This window comes from Eulemur rufifrons, chromosome 2, assembly GCF_041146395.1.
Source record: "Eulemur rufifrons isolate Redbay chromosome 2, OSU_ERuf_1, whole genome shotgun sequence".
NCBI lineage: Eukaryota > Metazoa > Chordata > Mammalia > Primates > Lemuridae > Eulemur > Eulemur rufifrons.
The window spans coordinates 99,991,338-100,009,484 of record NC_090984.1 but is presented as its reverse complement, the minus strand read 5'-3'; the positions used below and the strand labels follow the sequence as shown (position 1 = coordinate 100,009,484).

General features: G+C 38.1%; 1 protein-coding gene across 2 annotated transcripts in view; it reads right to left on the bottom strand.

Moving 5' to 3' along the window:
* The window catches only part of PSEN1 (presenilin 1), a 65,045-nt gene that overhangs the window by 23,154 nt on the left and 23,744 nt on the right, over positions 1-18,147 (bottom strand). For both annotated transcript variants that reach the window (XM_069488495.1, XM_069488500.1), the window contains exons 4-6: positions 16,076-16,326; positions 13,400-13,541; positions 3,806-3,873 (exon numbers count right to left, since the gene is read on the bottom strand). In XM_069488495.1, the coding sequence (XP_069344596.1) occupies positions 3,806-3,873; positions 13,400-13,541; positions 16,076-16,326 (461 nt within the window). The remainder of the gene's footprint in view (positions 1-3,805; positions 3,874-13,399; positions 13,542-16,075; positions 16,327-18,147) is intronic.

The window sequence follows — 18,147 nt, the reverse complement described above, 5'->3', positions numbered from 1 at the left end:
TTTAGAATCTTCTTGTGTAGATTAAAAATAACAATTTGGTTTACATTAAAATAGCAGGGGTAGTGGCTCATGCCTATAATCCGAGTACTTTGGGAGGCCAAGGTGGGAGGATCCCTTGAGGCCAGGAGTTTGAGATCAGCCTGAGCAACATAGAGAGACTCTGCCTCTATAAAAAATAGAAAAATTAGCTGGGCATGGTGGCACGTGCCTGTAATCCCAGCTACTTGGGAGGCTGAGGCAGAAGGATATCTTGAGCCCAAGAGTTTGAGGCTGCAGTGAGCTATGATGTCAACACTGCATTCTATTCTAGCCAGGCAACAGAGCAAGACTCTGTCTCAAAAAACAAAAAACAAAAACAAAACTTAAGATCTCTTGGGAGTATACCTACAAATAAAACAAAAAGTGTTTTCTGTATACTATATAATGAGAGCAAAAGATATATTTGTCATTAAAAAAACCCTGCACTATTTATATGAGAAAAGATTCATATCCATATTATATTATAATATAAATTGATAATAAAAATCTTCAAGCAGATAATTGGGTAAAGGACAAAAAACGAATTTATACAAGAAAATATAATGAATATGTAAAAATATTCATGTTAACTAGTTATCAAAAATACATAGTAAGGCCAGGCGTGGTGGCTCACATCTGTAATCCTAGTACTCTGGGAGGCCAAGGCGGGAAGATTGCTTGAGGTCAAGAGTTTGAGACCAGCCTAAGCGAGACCCAGTCTCTACCAGAAATAGAAAAATTAGTTAGGCGTGGTGGTACATGACTGTAGTCCCAGCTACTTAGGAGGCTGAGGCAGGAGGATTGCTTGAGCCCAGGAGTTTGAGGTTACTGTGAGCTACAATAACGTTGCTGCACTCTAGCCTGGGCAACAGAGCACGACCCTGTCTCAAAAGAAAAAAAAAAAAAACAAAACCTTAGAGAGAACTGATGTCACACATGTATTAATTATGTCTTTCTATATATCCTGGTATAATTTTCCATTTAAGTCTTCTTTTTAAGCCCTTCAGAGGCACTGAATATTTCTTATTAATAGATCCTGTATAATTCTTTAATCCTAGACATTTTATCTATTTTGCTGCTATGATAAATGAGATTTTTCCTTTCATTATGTCTTCTAACTAATTCTTTATGTGAAGACTATTGTGTTTAATTTTGTATTCAACTGTCTTACCAAATTTACTTAGTGATTCTAATTGTTTTTTGGTTAGCTCTGAAACAAGGCAATCATTTTATGACAAAATATTGACAACCTTCTTTTTCAAATTATATAGCTCTTATTTCTTTCTTTCTTTCATTTAACTGTATTTGCTAGTCCCTCCAGAGCAATGTTAGGCAACAGTGGTGATAAAGAAAACCCTCACCTTGTTCCTGACCTTAATATGCAAGCCTTTAAAGTTTCTCTGTGAGGATGATACTGGCTTTCAGAATGAGAGTCACACATTTTTTCATTTTAGAGAACAACCAGCTATTTGTTTCATAAAGAAACTTGGTCAAGAACAGGTGTTGAGGCCAGGCACGGTGGCTCACGCCTGTAATCGTAGCATTCTGGGAGGCCAATGAGGGAGGATCGGTCAAGCTCAGGAGTTCGAGACCAGCCTGAGCAAGAGCGAGACCCCCGTCTCTACTAAAAATAGAAAGAAATTAGCCGGAAAACTAAAAATATATACAGAAAAAATTAGCCGGACATGGTGGCGCATGCCTATAGTCCCAGCTACTCGGGAGGCTGAGGCAGAAAGACTGCTTAAGCCCGGGAGTTTGAGGTTGCTGTGAGCTAGGCTGATGGCACCGCATTCTAGCCCGGGTAACACAGTGAGACTTTGTCTCAAAGAAAAAAAAAAAAAAAGAACAGGTGTTGAATTTTTTTTTTAATGTTTTACTTCCCTATCTTAATGGAAAGTTGAATTTTATCAAATACCTTTTAGCATGTACAGAGATGATGATCTAACAAAATGACGACTTATACTGAGATTTCCTAATAATGAACCAGTAGTCCATTCAGCAAATAAACTCCACTTGGTCATAATCTATTATTCTTTTAATTTATTGCTGAATTCTATTAATATTTAGTTATTCCTTTGGCATTGACAAATAGGATTGGTCTACAGTTTTCTTCTTGATACTTGTAGGGCTTTAGTTATCAATGTTATGTGGGCCTCATAAAATGAATCTGAAAGCTTTTCTTCTTTTCCTACATTCTGGAACAGTTGAAATAGAGTTATCCATTCCTTAAAGGTTTCACAGAATTTCCCTATGAAACCATTGGGGCCTGGTACTGTTGTTGATATTAGTGGAAGTGGAATAGAAACTCCTTCAGCAATCTTCTGTATTTCTTCTTTACTTTGTTTGTTTGTTTATTTATTTCTTACAAGCCACACCAAGGGACTTTGCTCTGTTCAGATTTTCCCTCTTCAGTGGTCAGTCTCAGTAATTAATTTTTTTCCTAGAATATCATCCATTTCACATAAAATCTCACATTTGCTTTTTTTGTCTGTGGTTATTCCCCCTTACCCCTAACCAAGGAAATAACTCTTTGATTTATTTATTAGTTTTACTGCCTCTTCCTAATTTGAGAGTTAGTACAATGGTTTACAAATTGTATTCAGCCCCTGGGGGTGAAAGAAAGGGCAGGATGGCAAATCTCTGAGCCTTGCTATGCTTTTCAACAGAGCAGCTCCACTTTTTTCTACAATGTATGTGAAAATTTAACATAAGATTTCATTTGAGGGGCCGGGCGCGGTGGCTCATGCCTGTAATCCTAGCACTCTGGGAGGCCGAGGCAGGTGGATCGCTCGAGGTCAGGAGTTCGAGACCAGCCTGAGCAAGAGCGAGACCCCATCTCTACTAAAGATAGAAAAAAATGATCTGGCCAACTAAAAATATATATAGAAAAAAAATTAGCCGGGCATGGTGGCGTATGCCTGTAGTCCCAGCTACTGGGGAGGCTGAGGCAGTAGGATCGCTTAAGCCCAGGAGTTTGAGGTTGCTGTGAGCTAGGCTGACGCCACGGCACTCTAGCCCGGGCAACAAAGCGACACTCTGTCTCAAAAAAAAAAAAAAAAAAAAAAGATTTCATTTGAAAGAAAAAAAAAGAATCACTGATAAAAAGAACATAAAAGCATGAAAATAAATTAATTCATGTTTATATACATTCTTGAAATCCTTTCTTATTCTGATTCACAGATTTCTACTAGAAGAATATACAACCTTGAAAAAGGCTTAGAATTAACTACATTCTTGAGTTCTTCCAATTCTACCTAAGGAAGAACAAAAGAATGCCTCATCAGTAATATTGACTTGTCTTTTATATACCAAGTATGACCTATATATAGAAACAATTATCACTTTAGAGTAATTCATCAACAAAATACATGGCTTTAAGTGACAGTCATGGAGCACGAATACAGTTAATTTCTTTTTTTTTTTTTTTTTGAGACAGAGTCTCACTCTGCTGCCCGGGCTAGAGTGCCGTGGCGTCAGCCTAGCTCACAGCAACCTCAAACTCCTGGGCTCAAGTAATCCAACTGCCTCAGCCTCCCGGGAAGCTGAGACTACAGGCATGCGCCACCATGCCTGGCTAATTTTTCTATATATATTATTTTTAGCTGTCCATATAATTTCTTTCTATTTTTAGTAGAGACGGGGTCTCGCTCTTGCTCAGGCTGGTCTCGAACTCCTTGAGCTCAAACGATCCGCCCACCTTGGCCTCCCAGAGTGCTAGGATTATAGGCGTGAGCCACTGCACCCGGCCTACAATTAATTTCTGAATGGTAGACCAATCACAACTTACCCCAAGTAAATGAAGGAAAAAAAGAACAGCAACAAAAGAGATGATACGATAAGCCAGGCATGGATGACCTAGAAAAGAAAGCATTTCAATATAATAAACAGGTCCCACAACTCTTAAAAAGTACAAATTTCTTACCCCCAAAATAGTATATTATATCTGTGAATGTTATGCTTTTCAAATAGCAGAACAAATAGCTTTGGGATACTTACATATTTATATGGAACTCTTTGGTGCTGACTTACCCATAATATAAAATAGAAACTTCAGCAAGACATAAGCCTTTAAAAGTAGGTGAAATTTTTAAAAAGGAAAGAATGAACTCTAAAATATCAAATTATCAATAGGTAATATGTAAGCTTTAAAGAAGAAATATTTTCAATGGAGTAATCTTACAGTGTTTCTGAAATAACAAAAATAATTGAAAATCAGATATTCAGTTAAGTGATCTACGTATACATATATCAGCTTTATAAAGAAAATAAGCCCTCTAAATTGGATAACCATTTGACATAAGAATATTCAAAATCTAAAGTTTCAATAAGTACTGCAATATTCTGTGTTTATTTTGTATGTATGATTAATAAGTATTAATAATACAAATTCTAAGTCAGTCTATCATTATCATTCAGAATTTATATAGCACTATGTATTATAAATACTAGTCACTATTATTAATGTATAGCTTATTAATGAGGGCTAGAATAAAAATTTGATTTTTGTGAACTATTAAATAAAATAAAAATTTTTAATGGTAATTTTATGTAATGGTATATTTGGGAAAATACACAACCTAAGAAGTCTGGAGAACTTTTAAAAACAGAATGGAAAAGCACAATAAATTGCCAAGTAACTTTTAATCAAAAGTGAAAATATTTTGTAGTAGATACACCCATTATTTGCTTTAATCTTTCAATAGATTTTATTGTTTAATGACAGGAGGAGCTATATAACCAGTAACTTTCTAAACACCTCTCTTAATCAGAACAGAAATCAAACCTTAAAGAAAGGAGAGAAAAGAACCTCCAAATCAAGAATATTTTTTGTCTTCATTTTTAAGAAACCTCCCACACTCATTCACCGGATCCAGTTCCAATAATCACTCTCTGAGCTACCAAAATCTGGTTGTGATAAGACTCTGTTAATTTTCTTTGTGGCTGTATTTTGATCACCTAAGGTCTTTAAAATCAGTGATCATTAATTTCTTTGAAAGAAAGGATTTCTTAAAGATTCTCACTACATTTCTCTCTTTAAAACAATCTTATAAAATAGTATAATTTGGGAAAAGGCCAATAGAATGGCTTTTACTTAGAAGTTGATATTCCTTGGACATCTGAATATCCTAAATTGACTTTTTAAATACAACAAAGTTATTTCTAGTGCTTTTTCACATAAATTTTCCCCCAACATTATAAAAATCTTAAAACACACAGCAAAGTTTAAAGGATTTTACAGTGAACACACATATACCACCTGGATTCTGCCATTCACATTTTCCAGTACTAGCTTTATAAAATTTCCATCCATTTTTCATTCATTAGTCTTATTTACTTACTTATTTGTTTATTTATTTATTTAAGAGATAGGGTCTCACTATGTTGCCTCAATCTCCTGCTTCAGCCTTCCAAAATGCTGGGATTATAGGTGTGAACCACCATGCCCAGCTAGTCTATGTTATTTTTAATACATGTCAAAGTAAACTGAGGACACTTGTACATTTTCTTCCAAAAACTTCAACTTTAGCAAAATTTTCTAAAGGGAGCCCTGCTTCTATTTCATCTGCCAAAAAAAACCCAACAGTGCTTAAGCAGAAAGGCATTCCCCATATACTCTATACTCCATTGTCTAAAGCTGAGACTTCAGAATAAGCATATAAAATATTACAAGACAGGAAAGTTTTAAGGAGTGGGAGATATACATTGATATTCTATTATATATTAAGCTCTAAACTAAGGACCAAAGTAAATATCAAATAGAAATTCTCATTTTTTCTTAAGAGATGCTTTTTACCTTGGGTTTTTGGCAAGGGAGATGTTTTTATTTTTAAACGCACTATTCTTCTGAATCAAAACTAACACACGATTAGAACACTTAAAAAATATAGAAACACTAAAAGAAGACAACTATTTCCAGTGGTCAGTGACAACCAAAGTTGATATTAATATTTTCCTTTCAGACGTGTTTTCTGTCTACATGTGTAGGCACATGTAAAGACCTTTTAATAAAATGAGAATCAAGTAGTATACAGTTTTACATTCTGCTTTTAAAAATGTAATCTTTTATTACATATTCTCATGCCACCAAATATTTTCTGAAAATATGATTTTTAAATGACTAAATAACTAATTGCTGATTATTAAAACACATTTGCTTAGTTACTTCACAAAAAGGGCTGGATTAATCTTTACCAAGCGAATATGCAAATATATTATTATTTTAGTATGCATTTCTTTTTTTACTAATGAAGAAATACACTCACACATTTATCTATCTACTTATTTATTGGTAATCTATATTTCTTTTATAATTTCTCTGCTCAGGCTTTTTTGATTGGTTAGGATGCCTGTAAGTATTCTTTTTTTTTTTTTTTTTTTTTTTTTTTAGACAGAGTCTCGCGCTGTTGCCCGGGCTAGAGTGAGTGCCGTGGCGTCAGTCTAGCTCACAGCAACCTCAAACTCCTGGACTTAAGCGATCCTACTGCCTCAGCCTCCCGAGTAGCTGGGACTACAGGCATGCGCCACCATGCCCGGCTAATTTTTTGTATATATATATTTTAGTTGTCCATATAATTTCTTTCTATTTTTTTTTAGTAGAGACGGGGTCTCGCTCTTGCTCAGGCTGGTCTCGAACTCCTGACCTCGAGCGATCCACCCGCCTCGGCCTCCCAGAGTGCTAGGATTACAGGCGTGAGCCACCGCGCCCGGCCTGTAAGTATTCTTTATATTGTGAAATTAGCCCTTTGCCTGTAAGAATGGTTAGTTTTCCTGTTTAGATTGGCCATTTATGTTGTAATTTTCTGAATTCAAAGCCTCTTATGATGACTAAATAGCACCCCCTTTTTCTAGAACATCAGGTGGTAAAATAGGCCTTCCTCATCTTGCAAATCAGGTGGCTCACGCCTGTAATCCTAGCACACTGGGAGACCGAGGTGGGAGGATCACTTGAGCTCAGGAGTAAAATTAGCTGGGCGTGGTGGCCCAGTTACTCAGGAGGCTGAGGCAGGACAATTGCACAAGCCCAGGAGTTTGAGGTTGCAGCGAGCTACGATGACGACGCCAATGTATTCTACCCAGGGCGACAGAGTGAGACCCTGTCTCAAAAAAATAAAAATAAGTAAAATTCTTTTTTAAAAAAAGAAAAAAATTTTAAAAGAAAATCATGTGCCAAAGGCTCTGAAAGAAAAGTGCCCTACTTCAGCATACAACAGCAAATACCTCCTCTAAACCCTGAACTGTCCAGGCCAAGAAGTCATGTGACTTTAATAAGTTACAGTTCCAACTGTAACAAATTATGTGTAATAATTAACTACCTTTTCTGTTTCTAATTTTTTAAGGTTTGGTCTTTTAGCTTCCTGTGTTTCTTCTCACAGACATTGCACAACCAACCAGTGATATGAGAAATCCTTAGGGTTTATTTCCAAACAGGTTCTGGCAAGTTTCTCAATTTCTGACTCAAAAGCTCCTTTTACTTTATACCAGGAGTCAAAGTAAACAACTTATTTTTATAGAATTGGCTATGCTTGCTAAGACTTGAACATTAAAACACAAAAACAACACAACACTAATGAACAAGTATGAAAATCTGGCTAAATATACACCTTTTAGACTGTCTAAAATGAAGCATTACTTGATAAGACATAACTAGATAAGACAGTTAAGCACATTCCACCCTCTTTCCCCGAGAACGCAACTATAAACCTGGGCAGAAAGCAGACAGTAGCCAGAAGATGACAATAAGTAAAGAGAGGTAGGTGGGCTTGGGGAATTAGAAGTACACTGAAGTAGCCTTTTTTCCTCCAGCACCACCCTCCTCCTCCTCAAGAACTCAATACAGCTTGAGGGGGCATTAGCAAGACAATGGGAGCTCCAGAAGTCCTTCAGTTCTAGCTTGAGGAGCAGGAAGGGGGTCTCCTAACAACCAAAGTGTGAAAATAGTTTTTGTTCTTTCTTTTCTGTCCTTTCTTTCCTTCTTCCTCTCCTTCCAACTTTCCTTTGTTCCGCTTTCTTTATTTCTTCCCTTTTCTTTCTCCTTCCTTCCTCTCTTTCTTTATGCTAGGAAAATAAAGCCCAGAGGAACAGAAAAGGGAAGTCCAGAGAAAGCAAAAAGTACCAGAAAGATCACAGAAAGGCAGAAGTTCATGAATGTAACCTCTTGAAGCTGCTTATGAACTAGTGGGCCCCTTCTCCCAGGTGAGCATGTGTGGCAGACCCTCAGCAGCATACAACTGCATTAGAGGTAGACCACCACTATCCCACTCCCACTGATGACCCGGCGGCACACACACAGGACAGACCTGGATAACACTGTAAAAGCTCTGAAAACTGAACTGACAATGGAACCACTGCCCACAGGAGGCTGGTTGGAACTTGTGACCTAACCCAACCAGATTGGCCAATAAAACAAAAATATTAACATTCTCCATGGGATTTAAACAAGACCACAGCCCATAACATAATAGTCAAAATGTTCAAGATACAATTCAAAATTACTTGGAATAACTAGAAAAATCTCAGTTTTCATGGAAAAAGACTCAAACACCAATGCCAAGGTGACATATACGTTGGAATTCTAACGGCCTTTAAAGTGGCTATTATGAAAATGCTCCAAGAAGAGAAAACACTCTTGAAATGAAAATTTGAAAAGTCTCAAAAAAAAAAGAAAAAGAAAATGCACAGAACAACAACATGGAAATCTTAGAACCAAATAAAATAAAATAAAATAAAAATTCAATGAATGGGCTCAGTAGCAGAAAGCAAATGACAGGAGGAGTCAGTGAACTTGAAGACAAATCAAAAGAAATTATTCAAACCAAACAATAGTGAGAAAAAGTTTGGAAAATAAATGAACAGAGCCTCAGAGACCTGTGGAACAATAATAAGGGTTATTTGTGTCATCAGTCTCAGAAGAGACTGTTTACTCAGAGAATAAACAATATGGTACAGAAAAAAATATTTGAAGAAATCCTGGTTGAAAACTTCCCAAATTTGGTTAAAGACATAAATCTAGAGACTTAAAAAGCTCAGTGAACTCCAAATAGGATAAACAAAGAAATCCACACACAGGCACACAATTAAAATGCTGAAAATTACAGAAAAAGAAAATCTCGAAAGTAGCCAGGAAAAAACAATGTATTACTTATAGGGGAACAACAATTCTAATGACTATTGTCATCAGAAACCGTGGAGGTTAGAAGAAAATAGAACATCATTTTTTTTTTTTTTTTTTTAAGACAGAGTCTCGCTTTGTTGCCCGGGCTAGAGTGAGTGCCATGGCATCAGCCTAGCTCACAGCAACCTCAAACTCCTGGGCTCAAGCGATCCTACTGCCTCAGCCTCCCAAGTAGCTGGGACTACAGGCATGCACCACCATGTCTGGCTAATTTTTTCTATATATATTTTAGTTGGCCAGATAATTTCCTTCTATTTTTAGTAGAGACGGGCTCTCACTCTTGCTCAGGCTGGTCTCAAACTCCTGACCTCGAGCGATCCACCCGCCTCGGTCTCCCAGAGTGCTAGGATTACAGGCGTGAGCCACCTCACCCAGCCAGAACATCATTTTTAAAATGCTGAAAAAAACGGAACCATGAAGACAGAATTCTATGCTCAGTAACAATATCCTTTAGTATAAAGGTGAAATAAAAACAACCTAAGATGAAGGGAAACTAAGAAAAATTGAGGCCAGCAGACTTGCTCTAAAAGAATTACTAAAGGAAGTTGTACAGACAGTAATACTAGAAGGAAATGGAACATCAAGAATGAAGTGAGAGCAAAAAAATAGTAAGTAATCTAGGTAAATGTGTTAATAATAGAGGGTTGAAAGCAAAAATTATAACTCCTTTGATGGGCTTTTCTTTTTTTTCTGTATTCCTCTTTTTTTAACTGGTACATAACTGATGAACATATTTTTGGAGTACATATGATATTTTGACACATTCATAAATATCTATTCATATATCTTTCCCTTATGCTGGGACCACAGAATTGAGGATTGGGTTTGAGAGGAATGTGTTGATCCAGGCCAAACTCTGGACTGAGATCCCCATACTAACCCATGACCTTCTGACTCATACTAGCTGTAGGACCCCTGCCCCAGTTCTCCATCTGCAAAATGGGACAACAGGAGGGCCCAGCTCATAAAGCTGGTGTTTTGATTAAATGAAACAAGGCAGATATGGTGCTCTATCATCATCTACGTATCACTGCCCAAGAGTGAGAAAACCCATACGTGCTTAAAAGCAGAGAAAAGGAGACATAGTTTAGAGATGGTGGTTTTTCTTTTACACATGAAAATACAAAAACTTGGACAAATATTTCCTAAAATTACCAGGAAAAAAAACTCGGGTAACATAATCATCAGTCCACAGCTCCATCTAACCAATTACACAAGTACTTTGAAAAGGAGAGGCAAAAAATCTGGAAGCAAATTCTAGATTACAAGAAAAGGTAGAATTCCATTCCACAATAAAATCTAAAAAAAAAAAAAAAAAAAAAAACCAAAAGAACAAAAGTAGCATATGATCCAACCAAGAGTCACAAAGTGAGTCTAATAAAACAAAGGAATGGAACTGGCAGACAAAATATATATGGCGAAAAAAAGGATAAAGAAAATTAAGAAACAAGTATATTTAAAGTGGGAGCAGGGAATGTTTGCCAACATGGATTTACGTCTTGGCTCTTTGGCTTTTTAAGTATTGATGACGACCTGTCATCACCATATACACCTTTCCATGTCAATGTTCTCCACGTGCCAATGTCAGACTACAGATAGTCATCACTTATTTTAACACTTCTACTCAAATGTTCAATAAGCAAGGTTAAACTCTGTATAACTTTAGAGTTTGTATCCATTGAAAAGGTATTTGATCTTACCAGTAATCAACTTAATGCAAATTAAGACATTTTGTTTACCTATAAAAACTAGCACAGAGTTTTTAAAAACTTCATTGCTGGTGGGGTAAGACAGATACTCTCATTCACTACTGATGTTGAGTACAAATGGATATAACCTTTTTGAAAACTGAATTTTGTATACCAAGAGAGTAAAAACATAGATAATTTGCCCCAGAAATTCCATGTTCTTAGGATTTTACCCTAAGAAAATAATTTGTAAAATTGAAGAAGCTCTAAGCATAAAGATATCACTGAATTTTTGGCCGGGTGCGGTGGCTCATGCTTGTAATCCTAGCACTCTGGGAGGCCGAGGCGGGTGGATCGCTCGAGGTCAGGAGTTCGAGACCAGCCTGAGCAAGAGCGAGACCCCGTCTCCACTAAAAATAGAAAGAAATTATCTGGCCAACTAAAAATATATATAGAAAATTTATTAGCCGGGGCATGGTGGCGCATGCCTGTAGTCCCAGCTACTTGGGAGGCTGAGGCAGTAGGATCGCTTAAAGCCCAGGAGTTTGAGGTTGCTGTGAGCTAGGCTGACGCCATGGCACTCACTCTAGCCCAGGCAACAAAGCAAGACTCTGTCGCAAAAAAAAAAAAAAAAAAAGATATCACTGAATTTTATAATAGTGAAATAACTGACAACAACTCAAATGTCCAACATCAGGGCAATTAGAGGAAGTAGACTACAATATGCTCATTGAGTCAAATATTATGTAGCCATAGAAATATTTAACAATTTTTTTTTTGTAGAGACAGGATCTCAGTATATTGCCAAGGCTGATCTCAAACTCCTGGACTCAAGTGATCCTCCTGCCTTGGCCTCCCAAAGTGCTGAGATAATAGGTGTGAGCCACAGCGTCTGGCCTGCATTTCCTAAGAATTCATAATATGGAAAAATGCTTACACCAAACTAAAGGTTAAGAAAGGACACATACTGATTAAACATTTTAACCATGTTATTAATAAAAAAGCATACAGAAATAAATACCAAAAGGAAATAGAGTAGATTCCAATATTTGGAAAGTTAGCTTTTATAATTCCTATTATTTGAAAATGACCTTAAAGGTCTACGACTTGTAATAATTTGTAATTTTTCTAAGGCATGAGTTTGAAACATGTGCCAGGTGGCTGAAATTCAGCAGTCAGTCACTTAGCAAGAGAGTGAGTTAGGGGAGAGGTTGGGATGGTTGGGCCTGTGTCTTTCTGTACAACCTCCCTGCCCCCATTTCCCAAGGAAAGGGTAGTGCTACTGCAGGAGAGATGGTGAGGGAATGGAGTTTAGGCAAGGTATGGCCAGTCACCAGTGAGTTTAATACCCATATCTGACGGTGGCTTTGTTGTTCTGTATTCAAATCTGATTTTTTCAGTTATACCATATTTTATAGGGACCATTATATCCTATAGTGCTATCTGAGAATGAGGGGATACCCAAAGGTCTTAGGGTATATCCCTTTGGAATGTCATAAGTATATTGCAAATTGAAATATTAAAACCACTTAGATTGTGGCATTATATGAAAATATTTGTTTTCCATTTGTGACTTTTTGTATTTTTATTATTTATATGTAGCATATATAAATTATATTATATAACATATTATAAATTATACAAATAATATGTATTATTTAATATATATATTTTGTTGGTGGTGGTTTGGTTTTTTTTTCTTTTTTTTGAGACAGAGTCTCATTCTGTTGCCCGGGCTAGAGTGCCATGGCATCAGCCTAGCTCACAGCAACCTCAAACTCCAGGGCTCAAGGGATCCTTCTGCCTCAGCCTCTCGAGTAGCTGGGACTACAGGCATGTGACACCATGTCCAGCTAATTTTTTCTATATATATTTTTAGTTGTCCAGCTAATTTCTTTCTTTCTTTTTTTGTTTTTGACACAGAGTCTCGCTTTGTTGCCCGGGCTAGAGTGAGTGCCATGGCGTCAGCCTAGCTCACTGCAACCTCAAACTCCTGGGTTTAAGCGATCCTACTGCCTTAGCCTCCCGAGTAGCTGGGACTACAGGCATGTGCCACCATGCCCGGCTAATTTTTTGTATATATATTTTTAGTTGGCCAGATAATTTCTTTCTATTTTTAGTGGAGACGGGGTCTCGCTCTTGCTCAGGCTGGTCTCGAACTCCTGATCTCGAGTGATCCTCCCGCCTCGGCCTCCCAGAGTGCTAGGATTACAGGCGCAAGCCACCGTGCCCAGCTGGTTATATATATATTTCTCGAGACAGGTTCTCAATATGTTGCCCAGGCTGGTCTCAAACTCCTGGGCTCAAGCAATTCTCTCGCCTCAGCCTTCTGAGTAGCTAGGGTTACCAGGCATGTGCATATTTTTAAAATGCTCCTCAATGTGGGGTAAGAAAACTAAAAATTAACTCAGCTCTAGAACATAAGACCTTTTTCTTCACTAGATCAAGTAAGGTATGTGACAAGAAAACCCAATCATAACAAGAATAAGGTGGAAAGCAAAGCTCTGCATCTCATGCTCACCTTATAGCACCTATATTTATATAGAACCACCAGGAGGATAGTCATGACAACAATGACACTGATCATGATGGCAGCATTCAGAACTGAGTGCAGGGCTCTCTGGCCCACAGTCTCGGTGTCTTCTGTGAATGGCGTATAGATTCTACAATAAAACAAAACACAGAAGTCCTAGGTAAGCATTGATCCCAAACCACATACTCCCTCCAAGACCAGAATTTTGTTTTCCTTGATTCAGTTAACATCTTATAAGTCACTTGGTTCCATCTCATCAATCTAGCTAAGAACTTTTAACCTAAGAAAGATAGTTATGCTCTAAAATAACTGCTTCAAAATAAAATACCTAACACACGTAAGAGAAGGACTTACGTGTGAACCAGACACTGGCTCCATCTAGTGGATGCTTTACATTGAAATAATTACTTCATCAAATGTTCTTTCTTCATAGTATATTATTAATTTGTTAAAGAACCAGATTCTGCCACATAAAGTACGTAGGCTGACAAGAGGTTATCAGAGGAAGGTGATATGGCTTATAATTATTGTCTTTCATCTGCAGAGTGATTACAACTGGAGTTGTCTTGAGATAATGTCACATATTCATCTTCCCCTTCTCATTCACATAAAAACATGTTTATTCCAGGTGCCAATGTTCCCAGCCAAAGACTTTATTTCTGATTCCCTTATATTTATGTGTGGCCATGAGACTCAGAAATGGCCAATGAGTTACAGGGAGATGTGTTGAGTATGGAACTTCTAAGAAAGGAGTGAATTCTGCTGAGATGTCCTAAGTCCTCTTCTGCCTCACTCCTTCCTGCTATCTGAACGAAGGCTGGGCCTCCAGCCTGGACCCTGGAGTAACCTAGCAGATAGAAGCTGAAGAAGAAGGGAGCTTGAGTCCTTGAATGTGAAGGCACTGTACCAATCAGGACTGCCTCCTTCTGCACTACTCTATGGGAGAGAGAGAAAATATGTGTATCATTTAAACCGGCTGTTTTGATTTTCTGTAACAGGGTCAGCAAACTTTCTGTAAAGGATCAGACAATAAATATGTCAAGCTTTGTAGGTTGTACGGTCTCTGCTGCAACCACTCAACTGTGCCATTGTAGCATGAAAGCAGCCATAAGACCATGTATAAATAAATGGGCAAGGTTGTGTTCCATTGAAAATTTATTCACAAAAACAGGTGGCAGGCAGATCTGGTCTGTGGGCTGTAGCTTGCCAACCCTTATTTTATAATATGTTGCCAAACCTAACCCTAACTTATACAGGTAATGTTAATATTCCCCATTCTCTTTGGTTATCTCTAACCCTTGCCCACTACTGTCTTGGCCCTTCTCTCAAAAGACTAAAATCTTGGCTTTCAGAATACCATGCAGTTTTTCAACTACTCTACGATTTTAAATTCTAAAACTTACTTAAAACTCTTCTTGGGGCCCCATGAGAGTATTAGGGACAGACCTAGGTGACATCTGAATGGAAGCACTTTTCTTAGAGGCCAAGGGCTGACAGTAGCAGCACGAGGGAATCCACATGACAGCTCCTGAAGAGTCCAGAGACTGCCAGCTTTGCATGAGTTATTCATTCTTTCAGTTAAAAAATGTTTTTGCCAAGCATTTATTACATACCTAGCTCTGTAGACAAAGTACCCTCATAGGCCTTACAATAAAGAAGGAAATTTAAGTATTTAAATAATGTAAATAAATATATATTTGTAAATTGTGACAAATGAGAAAGAACAAGTTGCTAGCAGAAAGAATAACATGAAGGACCTAATTCTGTTAGGAGAATCGGGAAAGTTATCTTTGCTTAACATCTAGGCCAAGATGAGCAGGGTAACAGGAATTTAATTTATCAAAGTTAGAAAAGGGGCCGGGCGTGGTGGCTCAGGCCTGTAATCCTAGCACTCTGGGAGGCCGAGGTGGGCGGATCGTTTGAGCTCAGGAGTTCGAGACCAGCCTGAGCAAGAGTGAGACCCCATCTCTACTAAAAATAGAAAGAAATTATATGGACAGTTAAAAATATATATAGAAAAAATTAGCCGGGCATGGTGGTGCATGCCTGTAGTCCCAGCTACTCGGGAGGCTGAGACAGGAGGATCGCTTGAGCCCAGGAGTTTGAGGTTGCTGTGAGCTAGGCTGACGCCACGGCACTCACTCTAGCCTGGGCCAACAGAGTGAGACTCTGTCTCAAAAAAAAAAAAAAAAAAAAAAAAAAAAAGTTAGAAAAGGAAAGAACATTCCAAGGAGAACAAAAAGATCAGTGGCTCCTGAGGCAGGAAGGATTGCTATCTTTTTTTTTTTCTTTTTGAGACGGGGTTTTGCTGTGTTGCCCAGGCTGGTCTCGAACTCCTGGGCTCAAGTGATCCTCTCACCTCAGCCTCCCAAGTAGCTGGGAGTAGAGGCATGTGCCACTGCATCTGGCTAAGATTACTCTTCACGTGCTCAATTCCAAATAAATCCAGCCCTATCCAGTGATGCCATATAGGAAACATATTTCTGCAGTGTTCATTTTCTCTACTTATAACCCCTCGCTCTCTCAACTGCTTCTGGCCATCAGAGAAGATGGACTCTCTAGCTGCCATGCCCCTTTAGCACAGGGGCCTTCAAGGTGATGATGATGCACTGTGAGAAAAGCCATACTGGCCTTAAGAATAACAAAATATGCACTCATACGTACAGCTGCCCATCCTTCCGGGTATAAAAGCTGACCGATTTGATGGTAGCCACAACCACCACCATACAGAGAGTCACAGGGACAAAGAGCATGATCACATGCTTGGCGCCATATTTCAACGTCAGCTCCTCATCTTCTTCCTCATCTTGCTCCACCACAGGCCCGGAGTTACCCTGTGGTCGTCCATTAGATAATGGCTCAGGGTTGCCAAGTCTCCGCCTGTCGCCATGGTCCTGCTGTTCTCTATTGTCATTCTAAAATCACAAGAAAAACTTTTTCAGTAAATCAGACTCTCAGCAGAATCCAGGTATTCTATATCAAAAACAGAAAATGTAACAGTTAGACCTGGGATTAACAATAGGCTCGTCATCACTTGAGTTCTAAAAAACATGAGGGAAGAAAGAACCAGTTTACAGGAAGTGTGCAGTTTAAAAGTCTAGATTATTTACTATTATTCCCTGAAGGCACTCACGCCCTCCCTTTTATCTGGGCCTCCTTTACCTCACTCTCCCCATCCATTCTCAACCTAATACAACAATTGTACCCGGCCGGGCGTGGTGGCTCACACCTGTAATCCTAGCACTCTGGGAGGCCGAGGCGGGTGGATCCCTCAAGGTCAGGAGTTCGAGACCAGCCTGAGCAAGAGTGAGACCCCCCTCTCTACTAAAAATAGAAAGAAATTATCTGGCCAACTAAAATATATATATACAAAAAATTAGCCGGCCATGGTGGCTAAGTCCAGGAGTTTGAGGTTGCTGTGAGCTAGGCTGATGCCACGGCACTCACTCTAGCCCGGGCAACAAAGCGACACTCTGTCTCAAAAAAAAAAAAAAAAAAAAACCAACAAACAATTGTACTCACCCTTTGAAGTCTGACTAAAACCTTTATTTGCTATAGCTGTAGGCAGAGTAATCACACTTTTTCCAAATTCATTTAGTATTTTCTAACCGTGGTTTCATACCAGTTACAAAGGAACTATCTTACCTTAATTACTAATAGGACTTTAAAATCCTTGTAGTGATGTTCAAGGGATCTCTCTGTATTATTTTTTACAATTGCATGTAATGCTACAATTATTTCAAAAATTTATGCAATTAAAAAAATCTTCACAGAGAGAAACCAGGCCTTAAACAATTGTGATGGTCCATATCTCTACCTTCCCCACCCCCCCAACCAGGCCCTGTACAGAGTAAGAGAACAATACATACAAGATGAATGAAATTAGAGTCTTTCTTAGATTCCACTTTCCTCAGAACTTTCATCCAGACACTGTTTTGTTACTTTTATCCTTATCTTGGGTTTATCTTTTCCTATTCTTCAAGTTCAACTTCTTTTATTGGTATCACTGTTCATAACTTACAATTCAGTTTTTGTAAAGGGTAGGATGAATAATAACAGCAATAACAACAACAATAAAAATAACAGGTGACCAAAAAACCGGCATTCCTCCTCCTCTTAGATAAGTAAATAGGAGATGAAAGCAGATTGACAGTCACTGTTGCTGGTCACATGTCATTAGCTTAAGCTTGGGTTCTAGTAGGAAGATCATTTGAGAAGGAGTCACTCTCATACCTCATTTTTTACTACATAGTATAACTACGTACTACTATAGAGTATTACTAGTACTCATTAAAAATACATTCCATATTTAATAACTGCTTATTCATCCCACAAATAATTATCAAAATTTTACTATATTCCAGGTATTCTGCTGTGGCAATACTGAAATTCTGATCTGGGTTCAAACTCAGGCATTGATAGGGATAGGGAACACAAGATAAGCAGGCTGGACGAGAGTAGAAATATTTTGCTTAGAGATACAGGTGAATTTGAAGTACCTACAACCAGGCAGGAAAGTCCAAAGGCAGTTAGCAATACAAATTTCAAGCTCAGAAGAGGTTGGAGGAAGTCATTAGTCTCTATAGCCTCATAAATGATGAAATGTCAAGGAGAGTATAGCTAAAAATAGGAACAGCGTGGACTTATTGGTCATTAATGTAATATAAACAGTTGTGGAAGGAAAAATACAGAGTGAGAAGATGACAAAGGAGAGAAATGTAAATAACCTCTAAGCT